The 14,976-nt window shown below is 42.4% G+C and overlaps 1 protein-coding gene across 3 annotated transcripts in view; it reads left to right on the plus strand.

The window, feature by feature from the left end:
- The first annotated feature begins 1,837 nt into the window (after positions 1 to 1,837).
- PTPN2 (protein tyrosine phosphatase non-receptor type 2) overlaps positions 1,838 to 14,976 on the plus strand; it is a 29,041-nt gene continuing 15,902 nt past the window's right edge. For all 3 annotated transcript variants that reach the window (XM_041399269.1, XM_041399270.1, XM_041399268.1), the window contains exons 1-5: positions 1,838 to 2,075; positions 4,609 to 4,699; positions 12,205 to 12,305; positions 12,939 to 13,037; positions 14,192 to 14,329. In XM_041399269.1, coding sequence (XP_041255203.1) covers positions 1,989 to 2,075; positions 4,609 to 4,699; positions 12,205 to 12,305; positions 12,939 to 13,037; positions 14,192 to 14,329 — 516 coding nt within the window. In that variant the 5' untranslated portion in view covers positions 1,838 to 1,988. The remainder of the gene's footprint in view (positions 2,076 to 4,608; positions 4,700 to 12,204; positions 12,306 to 12,938; positions 13,038 to 14,191; positions 14,330 to 14,976) is intronic.

A 14,976-nucleotide genomic window follows, 5' to 3' on the forward strand; every position in this document is an offset into this window, starting at 1 on the left:
GGCGTGGGAGAGGACAGAGACAAACGTTTCCAGGGAAACCTCCCAGCCCGTGAGGGGCCGTGTTGAGGGCGGGGCAGAGCCTGCGGCAGGGAAAGGGTGTGCCCGGAGTGAAGGTTCAGGATAGGAACCTGAGAGAGGTGATGGGGCGGGGCCGAGGGCAGGACTGCCACCGGCGTGCGGGGAGGCGCTGTAACCTCTCACAAAATGTGGAAGATTGGGAGAGATCATCTGATCCAGCCTCCCTGCTCAAGCGGCGTCATCCTAGAACACATTGCCCAGAATTATATCCAAACGATTCTTGAGTATCTCCAGTGAGTGAAATTCCACACCCTCTCTGGGCAATCTGTTCCATGCGCGGGCACCCGCACAATGAAGAAGTTCCTCCTCATATCCAGGTGGAACTTGCTGTGCATCAGTTTCTGCCGTGGCCTCTTGTCCACCAGCAAGAAGAGCCAGGCTCTTGGCACCCTCCCTTCAGACACTTACACACGCTGATGGGACACGGCCCTTTGTGGCACTAATTCACACATTTTTAAGGCGACCTGTGCAGAGCCGCGGTCTGTGCTGGGCCCCGCCTGCCCGGGGGCCGCGGGCTGGTGTCCCCGGGCAGGCCGCGCAGCGCAGCGCCCTCTGACCCGGCCCGAGCCTTGGCTTTGTCCGGCGTCTCCCGGAGCCGCCCCTTAAGGGACTTTCTGTCCCAGTGAGGCAATCGCTGCGGGACACAGCGTTTCTACTTTCGGGACCGCGAGCCCCGCCGAGATTTGTCTGTCCGACACGTCCGTGTGTGCGGACTTCTGCTTTTGGGAACCGGCGGCTGCCGGCGGCGCACATCGCCGGGGGTGCGACGCTGAGCCGGGCTGGGGACTCGCCGGTGGCTGGAAGAGCTCTTGCACCCTTCGGGGACCGTGTCCGCTCCGTGACATCGGCACAGCGATGCAGCGCTACAGGCTGAGGGCAGAGTGGCTGCAAAGTGGCCCAGTGGAAAAGGACCAGTGGTCAGCAGCAGCTGAACGAGAGCCAGCAGAGTGTGAAGGTGGCCAAGAAGGCCAATGGCATCCTGGCTTGTATCAGCAGTAGTGTGGCCAGCAGGATCAGGGCAGTGATTGTCTCCCTGCACACACTTTGGTGAGGCTGCACCTTGAATACCGAGGTCAGTTCTGGGGCCCTCAGTTCAGAAGGACATTGGGGTTCTATAGCATCTCCCGAGCAGGGTAATGAAGCTGGTGAAGGATCTGGAGCACATGTCCTGTGAGGAGCAGCTGAGGGAGCTGGGGATGTTTAGCCTGGAGAACAGGCGGCTCGGGGGTGACCTTAGTGCTCTCTACAACTGCCTGAAAGGAGATTTTGGCCAGGTGGGGGCCGGTCTCTGCTCCCGGGCAGCCAGCGTCAGGAAGAAGACTTGGCCTCAGGCTACGCCAGGGGAGGTTCGTCTTGGACATTAGGAAGAAATTCTTCACAGAAAGGGCGATGAAATACTGGGACGGACTTCCCAGCGAGGGGATGGTGTCACCGTGCCTGGAGGTGCTTTAGGAAGGGTGTGGCACTTAGTGCCGTGGTTGACGTACCCACTAGTTGACGCGGTGATGTTTGGCCACAGGATGAACTGGATGATCTCGCATATCTTTTCCAACCGAACTGAGTCCGTGATTTTTGTGACAACAAACGCTCGGTGGCCGTGTGGCGACCGAAGCCCCCGGCGCTGCCGAGCCCCCGCGACACCTGAGTGCGGCCCCGCCCCCCGCCGGGCCAGTGACGTCACCCCAGGTGCTTCCCGCCTCCTCTTCCCGGGGAGGCGTGATCTCCACGGCCTCGGTGGGCGGGGCCAAGATCGCGCATGCGCCCGGCGCCGGCTGCGGGACACCCGGTCGCGAGCGTATGTGCGCTCCCGCTGCTCCCGTGAGGCGGGGGGCTGCGCGCGAGCGGTTGCGGGCTCGCCGCTCGGCCTCCTGCGGACAGGCTCGCGCGCCCTGGCGGCCGCCGCCATCATCATGTCCGCCGCCATCATCATGTCCGCCGCCATCGAGCAGGAGTTCCAGGAGATCGACGCCACGAACGACTGGCAGGCGCGTTATCTGGTGAGCCGAGCGGCGTGGTCGGCTCTAGCCGGAGGGCAACAGGGAGGGAGGGAGGGAGAGCGGGGCGGGGGGAGAGAGACCCGCGGGCCGGCAGCGCCCGTGCCTGGCGTGCGGCTCCGCCGCCGCCTCAGCAGCGGGGAGAGCGGAAGTCGCTGGGCCAACACGACTCTCGCCCTCAGGTGCGAGCAGCGGAGCCGTGGGCAAGCGCTGCGCATGCGCCCTCGGGGCGGACTCGGGACGGGGGCGGTGGCGCGCAGGCGCGGGGCGAGGCGCGTGCGCGGGCTCGGCGGCGGCTGTGGCTCCGCGCTGCCCCGGGGCTCAACGGAGCGGGGCCGGTCCGAGCCGGGACAGCCCGAGCCGGGACAGCGCCTTGCGGGTGTGCGAAGCTGTGCCCGATAGTACGGATTCGGCCAAGGCTTGGGTGCCCCGCCCCTCCGCTGGTTCGTGCGGCTCCTCAGGCGCCCGTGCTCTCTCCTCAGCCCCCGTTCCCGCTGCCTTGGCCAGCTCGGCGTCCGCTGCGGAGGCTCTGCGCGTGTGCCAGTAAATAAAATGCAGTATTTGCAATTTTTTTTAACGAGATTAAGAACTTCCGAGAACAGTCAGTTCCATAAAACGGGCATTATGTATCAGCTGGTGTCACTAGAGCAGTTATTTAAGCCCACAGCATTTTATAGCACTATTTCACAAATGAGGAAAGAGAACTGAACCCCAAAGTTTTCTTTACTGACTTCAAATTATGCTTATTCTCTGTTAAATTAATAATTTATTTGATTTATAGATTATTCGAATAGAGTATCTCTACTGTAATATTTCAGATGTTGCAGTTTTGTATATATCTGTATTACAAATAAGTAGGATCTAGCACCAAGCCTGCTGGAGTTCAGGAAGGGCTTGGATAGTGCTTTCAGGCACATGGTGCTTCTTTGGGTTATTCTGTGCAGAGTCAAGAATTGGACTTGATGGTCTTCATGGGTCCCTTCCAGGTCAGGATGTGCTGTGATTCTGCGTGATGGCTGGATATTATGTGGGAAAACTGATTTCTGAATTAGTCATTAAATTTCTTTAAGTTTAATTCTTTTTAGCAAGCCTACCCTGCCACACCATCACTGTAGAAGTGTTTCTAGCAATTTTAATGTTTCTTTACCAAAACATGGGTATTTTTCTGTGCACTGATGGTTCAGGTGCTTTAAGAAACAAAATATGTTGCATCCTGTTACTGAGTAATACAAAATTTACCTTTCATGGAAACTTGGATGTGGATGCCTGCCAGATCCATTTGTTCCACGAGCAAGTTCCCAAAGCTTGTCAGCCGTGTAAACAAGAGAAGTACCAGTGTCTGTATCAAAATAAAAAGCCTAATAGATCAAGAGGTTTTTATACAAATATGTGGAGTATTGGTGCTTGCCAGTTGCTGCTCCACATTGTGATTTATGTTCCTTGCAGATTGGCAGTGCATTTTTAAGAAAGGTCATGCAACCAGTGCTAAAAATTGGAGCTTTCTTTTGTACGTTATATTTCCGCTGATGCCCTTTCTGCCTGTGTTCATTGTCTGGGAATAGACTAGACTATTTAGGAAGTTTGAAGACAAAGATAGTGGGAACATTGAGAAGACCAAAGAATGCTCAGTTGTAATAAGTTTAAATGCTCTTTGGGACATAATAATCAAATGTAGCAACATAATCTAAAAACAGAAGGAGAATTCAAAGTAAAATATTGTTAATTCTGTACTGTGCAACATTTCTGCCGAGATGGCATCAGTGCAGAGCTATAAATATGGAGTGGAATACACTGAAGGCCATTTTCAGTTTTCTACATAAGGTAATTCTGTATATCTTAGTGAAGTCTTAGAAAAGGTGCCCTCAGGGAAGAAATCAATAAAGCAGAACATTCAGAACGTGTGAACAGTCGGGTCCTTAAAATAGTGTGTGAGTCTGACTATCTCATAGATTGTTAGAAGGTTTGTGTTAATGCGTGGGGAGAACAGGCTTTGATTCACATTGATACTTGGGACTCCAGAATTCTTATATTGGTTCACATTTAACTACAGCTGTATGGGATGAGCCATCAAACCACCAAAAATAATCCTATGGCCCTTAACAGTAGCCATAAAACCCTTAACTGGCTCACTTAAGTTTGTGGGGTTTTATGCTGCCAATTGCTTTAAAGGAGCCAGCAGAATACTGCTGTTGCATCTGAGTCCCTTACTGCTTTGGGGGATAATGTGCAGCTCTGAGGTAAACTGTAAGCATAATAAATATCTGGGATTAGGGTTTTTTTTTGCCCTTGGTTCCTGATGCATCAGTTGCTCATCAAACGGTGCTTACGTTTGGTATTTTAGCCAAATGTAGGAAGATCTAAATGGTAGCACTTCGGCCATGAATGAAATGCATCTTCTGAGTGAAAATGACACTAGGGGCAGTAAAACTTGGTTTAAAAAATGTTAGTTATTAGTAATATTGCTTAATTAATAGTATGTGTAGAATATTAATCAGGTTGCTGGCTATAAGTCAATTATTTATTTTGTCTTTTTAAGGAAATCCGACATAAATCCAGTGATTACCCTCACAGAGTTGCAAAATATCCGGAAAACAGAAATCGAAACAGATACAGAGACGTTAGTCCATGTGAGTATCTTTTCTGCAATCATTGCAACTAAACTTATTAGACCTTCTCTTATCCTGTCAATGCTGGAGGTGATAAATCAAGGTCATTGCACGTTTGGCATTTTGTTTATTTCTGTAGGTATGTATCCTCTGATAAACGTAAATGGGATTTTTGGTAACACATACACAAATGTGTTTGACGGGAGGGAGAAGACTCTGCATGTTAAGCTCATTGTGCTGAATGGTGGATGAGAGATGGTTGCAAATCACAGATATTAGTGTATAGGTAAATTTTTGTGAGCTGCAGAGTAATGTTTTAGAGGTGTTTTTCTCATGGGGAAATTATTTGTTTAATAGTGCTTTATCTGTTGTAAAAAATGAGTATAGAGGTTAAGTTAGTACACCTTGACTAAAAGAAATGTTTTCCTTTTGAACTGAGGGATTCTGCACATTTTTAAGGTGGTGTGGATAAATACCACTCAATTTCTACTGTTACTTTAAAAAATGCTTGAAATTTTGTTGGTTTTGCTCGTATAGTAAATAAGGTGTGGAGTGCTTTTTACTACTGCTAATTGCCATAAAATGGTCTTTTTGACATAATGATCTTATGTCTCACATGAAAAAAAAACTTTTTTTAGACCAGCTTCTCTGCTACAGAGATGCTGTGGCCTTCTTTTCATTAGCATTTTACTTCAGAAATTATAAGCCAAAATTACTGCAAAAAGATATGTGAGCTACAGATAAGGGGGAAAAATGATACCGCTTTAATTTTTTTCCAGTATATTAAAGTTGGGACAGATAACATGTTTATGTGTTCCTTATAAAGTTTCCCAGAATACTGAAGGATCCTAAAAAACCACCTTGTTACTGGATCTAGAGTTTTTGGAGGGTTGCTGGTATACTGGGGCTTTTTGCTTGAGAGCCTGCTCTGAATACCTATTCTGAGATTTGGAGAAGTGCTGAGCTCCTTGTTTCCAGTTGAAAGTTGTGGTGACAGCATGTGCATAGCACTTCTCAAAATGGCACAGAAAGGGTCTTGGATTGAGTCACACTGGTCAGATGCAGTGCTGCTCCTTAGGCTGCTGCCAGGATGCTCCAGTGGCACAGTGAATTCGTACCAAATGGGTCCGGTCTGGCGTGGTGCTGAACCCCCCCTGAAATTTTCTATAAATCCATTTCCCACACACGCTGATGGAACTCAGCCTAGGAATTCAGTGCACTGGAGGAGTGTGCAGCGCTGGGAAGATACCTCAGGTGAGGCAAGGCTGACTGACTTTCACCACAGGCTCAGGAAATGGAGCCAGGCCTCTGGTGGACACGTGTTGGTCTGCGCAGAGGCACTTGGGTGTCCCAGCTTTGCCGTCCTGCTGCAGCGCAGCATTGGCGTCTTACCAGGGCTGAAAGAGATGTTTTATTCAATTTCTGTTTCATGCCTAAGTTGCAATGGGGGTTTGAGATGAGAGGGTTGAAAGGAAGATGTGAGCCCAGAAGTCCTAGGTTCTAGTCCTGGGTCTAACATCCTCCGCAATTTCCATGTCAGACACTGTATCTGTGCATTTATCTACTGTTTCTCCCATACGTGACTGTAATTTATGTAGAGAGTGAAAATATACTTTCAAACTGTTTGTGCTTTTTTCTTTTTAAAAATAGTGTTTTTAAAATAAATAAAAATATATGGTATTATTTAAGTAATATCTAATAATGCCTCCAGTAATACCTTACGGATGTGACTTGTATTCATCTCCTGCAGTTATGTGGAGCTCAGTATTTTTCTTAATCATGGCAGGCCTTTTACAGTAGTGAGGAACATCAAACGCTTTTGCTTTAGTCATGGTAAAACCTGCTTCTGAAATGCATGTTTAGCCAGTAGAAAAAATACAAATGATTGTATTAATTTCTGGACCCAGGAAATTAATTAATTTTGCATTAATTTCTGCAAAAGCAGAAAGACAGATAAAATCTAGTATTGAAGTAGTGGTTTGGCTTAGGAAAAAGCTAGAGCTTTTCTGTTACACTCTGACATAGATTATTACATGATGAATGAACTGAATAAGATGCTGAATTTTATGAATAATGTGTCCGTTTCTAGCATTTATGAAAGAAGGATGGTTTGAATTGGTCCACCTATATAGATAGCTTGCAGAACTGGGCACTGGGAACAAAGCTGTACCAGGAGAACAGAGCAAAACACTGTATTTGAACTAGCTAATTCCTCCTGAATTTCACTTCTGTATTTTTAAATATGACTCAGTTGCATCAGTGAGAACGATGAGAGTCAGGAGCAGAAAGAGGCCTGGAAGGGGAGTGTATGATAAATAAGATTTCAAGGTAGCAGTGCCTAAATTTCAAAGCAGCTGGGATAAAAGCTGCATGGTTTGATAACTGTGGTGAACACATCTAATTGTGGTGCATGTATGCAAGGACTTGGAATTGCAGAAATGCGAGACAGTTCAGTCTCACACAATCTTGATGTCTCAGTCCTTCACTTTGTGAATTTTGCTGCTTTTTAACAGTGTTTAGATGAAAAACGGGTGGTACTAATATTCTCAAATAGCCAAAGGCCTTCAGAACCAGCTGCTGGACTTTTAAGATCTGGCTACTTAATCATACTGAAAGACATAATTTAAAGAAAGAGTTTTATTTCTCCAAAAGCAATGAGAAAATGGTTTGTTAACCTTGGTAGCTGCCAAGCCCGTCTAACATCTGAGGTGGTGTGTCTGCAAGAGGAAGTGCAAAGGTTGTTCAATTTTACGGGAAATATGTCAATTACAAGTCCAGGAAAAAACATTTTGGGTTGGTTTGCCCCATTTCAACTGTGATACCTTGGACAAGTACACTGAAACAAACTTGTGTCTGTTACATGCATTTCTAGATAAAAATGGATTTCTGTTTGCTGAGAAAGGCTGAGCATCTCTGCCCATCACGGTTGAGTTTCACGCTGTTTCCCGTTTCATAAGTATTTTTGTTAGTGTCCGTTTTTGTTGGCTAAAGATCTGTAGCATATGTAAGTTTGGTTTGGTAAAAGCCCTCAAAAATTGCTGCCTAGATGAAAAAAAAATAGTCGTCTAATAGTTTGGTATTAGTCTAGAATAGGCAGAGGAGTATTTTGGCTTCATAGTACTGAAACAGGAAGTTAATCTGAAATAGGTTTGGTTTGACAGCCAGTCATTTCCGGACAGATGAAACCATTTCTCAGAAAACGTTGTTAACAGAGGAAAGTAACTTGTGAGGTTGTTGTTCTTTATTAATAATTTTAATGAAACTCCAAAGATTTCTGTAATTAACTTTGCTTCTAAATCTTAACCTTAGTTCTTATCAGAGGAGTCTAGTATCTCAGATTGACTGTAAAGACCTTTAGAGCTGAGGTCCCAGATTTACAGGCAAGAAGGAAATCCCCTCAGCAAAATTGGCAGGATTTTTTTTTGTTTTTGAAGGGTAGATGGGGGTTTACACAATTTTCTCTTCAGCCTTCCTTTGTAATATGGTGTGTTGCTGAAGAACCTGGGTCATCTGAGCATTTTTGCTGATAGATCGTGTTGCTTTTGGAAGATCTTGCAAGGTAGTGATTTCTCATGTTTTCTTCCTGTGGCCTTGAGTAGATTTTGTGTCAGATCTTTCAACCATAGGCTTACAGTTGGCATGGAGTACAGGAGAGGAAAATGAAGAGAATTGTGTTTTACAGGGAACAGAGTTGGTGCTGATTAATTGTCACTGCAGGCATGTTTGTTCCCTTTGTGTCCTGTGCTTCAAGTGTATGTGCTGAGAACAGGGAGATGTTCAGCCCAGAATAAGCCTGCTGCATTTCTTGAAGTATTAGAAGCTGACATTGGTGATTTTTATGACGTTACCTAATGATTCTCTAAAACGTCTTACCACGTGAAACATTGCAAAACAAACTCGAGGTGCTGTTGAGTTTGGAGATATTTCTTCCTTTGAGGTTGGGGAAGAGGAGAATTGTATAGGACATGCTGATATAAACTTTAATGTACCTTAAGATTTTTTCTTGTAATCCTGCTTACAATTGTAAGGATGCCATGCAGTAGTGACATGTATATTTCGGTATGAATACGTTTCAGTGGTGAGCTAGGCCATGACTGATACGATGGCATTCGTTGTGTACAACCAGTGACAGGGTGGTGAGGAACAGTCATTTTGTCTTTCCTTTGCCTTAAGCTACCTCTGAAACTTGAGACTGGAAGTCTAGGGTATTGCAATTTTAATAATTTAGCAGCTCAGATAGACTAGATTTAGATTAGTGAAATGGAAGGGATTTGTTGGTAGGCGGGAAAGGTTAGGTAGGGTCACTAGGATGGCTTGCGGTGGCTGCATGTTTTATTTATGACTTTCTTTAATCCACTAAGTAGCATTTCTCCTTCCTCTATTGTTAATAGCTCTGTATTTGGGGGACCAGACATATCTCTTGGATAAAAGATAATTTTGAAGTTATACAGTGTTCTAGAAAAATTGTTTTATAATGAAAATCTTTCATTAATCAACTGCAAGAACTGCGTGATGTAAAATGCCAAACATTTTGTATCTTGATTTTAACTGGATCTGTCATTTTCTGTTCAGCAGGAGGTGAGCAGATTGATGAGTGTTCTGAAGTTTTGGCATTATTTGATGCATGGGAAGTGTTGTCAGTGGGACGGGGTTCCACTGGAAATGGGTGATCAGAATTTGCTTACTCAGATAGGGTCTTTCTGGGAGTGTTTTTTCTCAGTGCGGGAGCCAGAATGAGAATCATTTTAAAGGTTTCCACTTCCTTTTCAGGCTGCATAGTTTGTCGAAATAGGGGAATTAGCTCTTCAGAAAAGCAGTACTGTATTTTAGCTGCTGTGGGCATGGCAACACATAAGCTAAATCTTAAAGATAGGTTTATCGTTCATATAAATCTAGGTACTTTGTAACTGGAAATTATATACATACGGGAAATACATTACAGCTAACTCACTGTCAAAAGTTGGCTTGCTTCAGTTAATTCAGAAGAGCAAGCCAGGATTTGAATGAGGTTTCTAGGTCATTGTGTCCTTTAAGAACCTCATCCCTTGAAAGAAGAGAAATCAATATATTCTAGTGTGTTTTTTTTTTGTCCTGTGGACTGTCTGCCAGAGTACTTGCAGGATCTCCTCTGTTTTAGTTGGGGAGGGAGAGGGAGGCTGGCTGTACATAGAATTAGTTATTAAAGGAACTTAAAAAAAAAAAACCAACTTGCAGAACTTTATTTGTCATGTTTACAAAGCAAAATTTATAAGAAGGGAAAAAATGAATGTGAGAATGTAAGGATTAAAGTAGGAACCTCCTAGGAGGCTGCAGCTCTTTGTCCCTGGCAGCAGTACAGCAGCTGCCGCTGGGTGATTAAACTGTTAACAGTGCTTGCTTGCGTCACCTTTCCGAGAACACTGGTACCGGTATGTGTGATTTACTATAACAAGATCTTAAGTTTTTCCTGTTGGCAAATGACATGTAATATTTACAGAGGTCTTGGTTTCTTTCCAGTAGAAACATTTCAGATAAAGTGATACATGAAAGGAAAAAGTAATGCTTTCCTATCCTGGCAAAATAATACAAAGAGATATATTTTACTTTAAAATGCACATGTGTCTTACTTTTGCTGTGTCTTGGCTTTGATAATATTTTTTTTTTCTTCACACAGGGATATCATAAATCTTTTAAGACTCCTGAAAACTAAGATGGTGTTGTCTTACAGCTAGAATGCTAATGAAAACAGACTAACCTAGTGTTTTTCTAATGCTTTTACATAAAAAATAAATTTTCAGCATTTTTCTGTTCTCTGCACATTCGTATGTGACTGCATTTAAAATCTAGGAGCTAAGGGAGGTGGGGCAACAACCCCAAATTTGGGTGCTTCAGCAGCAGCAAAACAATTCTACTTTATTGGTGACTTCTTTACTCAAATCCAACAAGATCATCTTCTGTGGTTGCCAATAGCAGATAGATGAGGGAGAATGTAAAGGCAGATCCAGACCTAGTAAATGTACTTTTTCCATGTTTCCAAACACATGGAAAGTATTCATATTAAATCATACAAGAGTCTAATTCAGTAACTGTTTTTTGATTGCCATCAGCTTTTTGCCTATCCAGGTTTATATTCATGATTTCTGAGATAAGCCTTGTGCTGCACAGGCTGGCTGTGAGTTCATCTATTGCAGTTGTGCTGAATTTGATACTTGGTAGTTGCTAATTTCTTTGTGTTTCCCAGAGTGTTTGTGAGCCTTCTGGTGCAAAGATGGGTGGGCTGGCATTTTAACAGCAGTCTGGGCCCTGATTGAGTTTTGTGGGTCAGACTAGGTGAATTTAGTTGTGAAAACTGGTACTGCATCGTAATTCACTCTGCTGTCAGTTTCCTTATGGAATCTCTTCCATCTCTTCCTCAGATATGTTGAAGTTTCTTAAAGTAATTTTACTTTGCTATTTTTTATTTACTCTTCTTATTCTGCTAGGTGTTGAGCTTCAGGAGGTTTACAGTCAGTTGAATCTCATTTTCCAGCATGTTGTTGTGTACAAATTTTAAACTGAAAGTACTGTTTATTTAATACAGTGACAATAAATGGCTGAAGGATTACTTACTGCGAACTAGTCTGATTACCTAAATGTCTCCTAGAGGTTCATAAACCTCCTTGAGGTTTATAAATCACATATCAGAAGGTTCTAGAAGCAACCACAATGACGTTTTATTATGCATTTTTTTAGTTTGACAGTATGATAATCTTCCTCATATTAATGGTAGAATTTTAAACAGAGTCCTTTGCTTGCCTCTGCCATAAAAAGGGGAATCATCAGTCTTGCTTGTGTAATTTTGAAATTAAACCATGTTGTGAGATTAGGCTTCATTTAATTGGATGATTTGTTGACTATTTTTGGTTTTGCATGTGCCTTTTTTAGTATTTTTTGTGTTGTATAATATTAAACAATATCTTACAGGGAAAATGAAATTGATCAAATTCAAGCCTGGCTTGAATTACTACTGCAAGAAGACTTTACTGGGTTTTTTTTTAGCTGTGTGAGCTTAACTTTATGATTCTATGGCATGGTGAAACTTCAGTTCACCAAAAAGATTGGAAATTAGGAAATAATGAACTTGGGAAATAATGCTGTGGAGTGATCTGGTGTGGTAGGACAGTGCTGTCTGGTGTGAGTTGTGGTGCTGTTGTATTAAGGAAATGTAACTGTTGAGGGATGATTGTGAGGACCTTTAGGCTTGTGTGGGAGGGTAATTTTGTTTTCTTGGGTTTTTTTTAAAGAAAAATAGGTATTCCAGTTTTCTGAGCAGTTTCTATTAAATAGCTGTCTGAAATGACTCTGATGGAATGCCAGTGGGAGAATGGGACAGTTATCAAAGTTATTTGAGAAATTAGTTTCTCTTTTATTTGTAGTTTGCTGTTTGGGTCATACAGCAGAATTTAGTTCTGGTTGCTTGTAGACTAGTCCTAAACCTAAACTTGCCTGTTAGAGAGTATTCATTGAGATGGATGCGTCATTAATTCTTAATTTTCTTTGAATTTTAGATGATCACAGTCGTGTAAAACTCGAGAACACTGAGAATGACTATATCAATGCCAGCCTAGTGGTCATAGAAGAAGCCCAGAGGTATTATATTTTAACACAGGTAAGCAGTACAATTACTGGCTTATTACAGGGATTGAGAATCTAGGGAGGGGGATTTGTACAGTTCTCATTCTGTTTGGATTGTTTCTTGTCTCCATGAATTAAAAGTATATCATTATTACATGAAGTACAATATCTCAATGTGATGTAGTTGCTAACAGATTATTTTATGTTTTAAGAAAAGCTAAAGGGGATATTGAAGTATGAGGAATTTACCATATATGAAGCTTCTGAAATACTTCTTGCACTTTTCTTCAGTTCTTTTGTAAATATGTTGCAACAATACTTCTACCCCTTAAGCCATCTTGTACCTTCTGAGCGTGCCTGCAGTAGCTTTTCTTCTAACAGCACAACAATAGTGATGCTTAAACCAGAAAATCCATTCCCAGAGTTCTTACTGTTTTCTTGTTTGGTTTTGTTTGGTATTTTTTTCCTTAAAAAAACCCCAGCCTTTTTAAGTCCTGGAATGATCTGTGGCTACTTTCTTGCCTGCCATGTCTATAATTCTATTAATAAGTTGTTTAAACTTATGGGGAAGACTCTTTCCTGTTTCCCACAGTGAACTGTTAACTGTGCTCAAACACTGCTTTGCCTATACATTCTCATGCCTATTTTCGTATTTTTTACTACACAGGGTCCACTACCTAATACATGTTGTCATTTTTGGCTAATGGTATGGCAACAAAAAACCAAAGCAGTTGTCATGTTGAACAGGATTGTTGAAAAAGAATCGGTAAGTGACATTGGGCATAAAGTTGTAAAATATGCCACACAATTTGAATACAGTTGTGCAATGTTTGATTGTTACATTAGAAGAACTAACAGATGTTCTCACTGATGTGCATTATAATGTGTATTTAATATGATAGTGAAGTGAGGGAGCTAAGACATACAGTTCAGTTTGGTGAAAAGAGCATCTAACAAATGTACCTCCTGAGAGGTGAAAGTAGCATTCTGAGAAAGGATGTACAGACAGTGAGGAGTAGAGGCAGTGTAAGATGTTCCCAGGATGAAATGGAAGGTGGGAAAAAAAGTATGTTTAGATTAATTCTTCTAAATGTAACGGAGTAGTGTATCTGTTACATAGGGATGTTAGCTGTAACAATGAAGGCAGACTGGTGCCCAAGAACTGTTGTATTGTTCTAGTTATTTTTGATTCTTCAGAACCAGTGGCATATGTGCAGAATACACAGATCTTCTGTTATGATGTAGTTTTTCTGCTATGGTGCCTAAAAGCATTGCAGATTTTTGTTATAAATGCATGTCATTTGAGGTTTGTTTTTTATTCAATGCAGATTCATGAAAAAATTTGGCTGGTCTGTTAAAAAGTCATCTATTTTCTTTTGCAAAAATTTTCCTACAGAAGGTTTCAGTGCAGAGCAAGAGGAATACAAGACAAAGAATAGTTTTGCATTGATTTGTTAGTTAATTCTTTTGTTTCACTAGAACCTTCCAGTATTCAGTAAGCCTGGGTAGAACTGGGTGTGATAGATGAGTTCTGTAAATGTTGCAGGTGTGCAAGTCAGAAACAAAAGGGGGAAATGCTGAAATAGCTGAGCAGAGATCTCAGTTCCCTGTAGAGAACCTAGAGGGGGGAGAGGGAAGGCTTAAAACGTACCTCAAAGCTTGTTAGCCATGTGATGGAAGAAAGCATAAACACATCGAAATGGAATGCATAATAGCCACTGAAACAGTTGTAGTAACTTGGCTGTAAACATTATGGACTTCAGGAATTCCTCAAAGTGGGAGCAGGTATTTGAGTCTAGTGTATTGAAAATGTGAACTCAGAATCTGCACATGCAAAGCCTAAGATACTAGGATATTTAACAAGGATTTTCTTTTTTTTCTTTTCCCTTCTTTTTCTTTCTCTTTAAAAAAAATCCTTAGGTGAAGTGTGCACAATACTGGCCAACAAAAGAAGAAGAAGTTATGACATTCAGTGAAACAGGTTTCCGTGTGAGACTAGTGTCTGAAGACATCAAATCCTATTACACAGTACATCTACTGCAATTAGAAAATATCAACGTAAGCTTTTCTCAGTCTGTACAGCTCCTGTTCATGGCCTTAAGTGTATCATGAGAACAACTTAGCATGATGTCACTTCAGGTTTGAGTGAGCTTTTACACAGGAAATTTTAATGCACTTTGCTTCTGAGAATGTTGAAAATGTTTGTGTGGAAATAAGCAAGTGATTTAGACCTCAGTCTATACATTAGGAGAGATAACATCTTTGGCATTTGTATACTTGTATTTTCCATTTAGCAGTACCTAGACATGCTCAATTCTAAATGATGGTAGTGGTAGTTCTAAGAGGAGCTGTAAGAATTAACATAAGGGTGGAACACAAGAGTGGAAAATTCTGATTTCCTTTTAATATCAGATACCTGACTGAGTAATTACTGATTTTGTACTGGAACTTGAGTTTTCTATGTAATTTAGTCCAGCTGTCTTAAGTTTTTGGGGGGAGGAGTGATTACCACCTGTAGGTAGGTAACTTTGTCGCCTCTTGTTTACCTCCCCTTTTGCTCCAAAGGACCAATCACCCTTTTCTCTTAAAAAATTAAGCACTTTGACAATTTAACCAAGTTAAGTTCAAAAAAATTCTTCCTGGCCTGAGCTTGGGTTGGAATTTACTGCTTCTGTTTCAGAGTGGACGACAGGATTGAAGAGCTT

This window comes from Onychostruthus taczanowskii, unplaced genomic scaffold (genome assembly GCF_017590055.1).
Source record: "Onychostruthus taczanowskii isolate IOZ18803 unplaced genomic scaffold, ASM1759005v1 scaffold16, whole genome shotgun sequence".
NCBI classification, from domain to species: Eukaryota; Metazoa; Chordata; class Aves; order Passeriformes; family Passeridae; genus Onychostruthus; species Onychostruthus taczanowskii.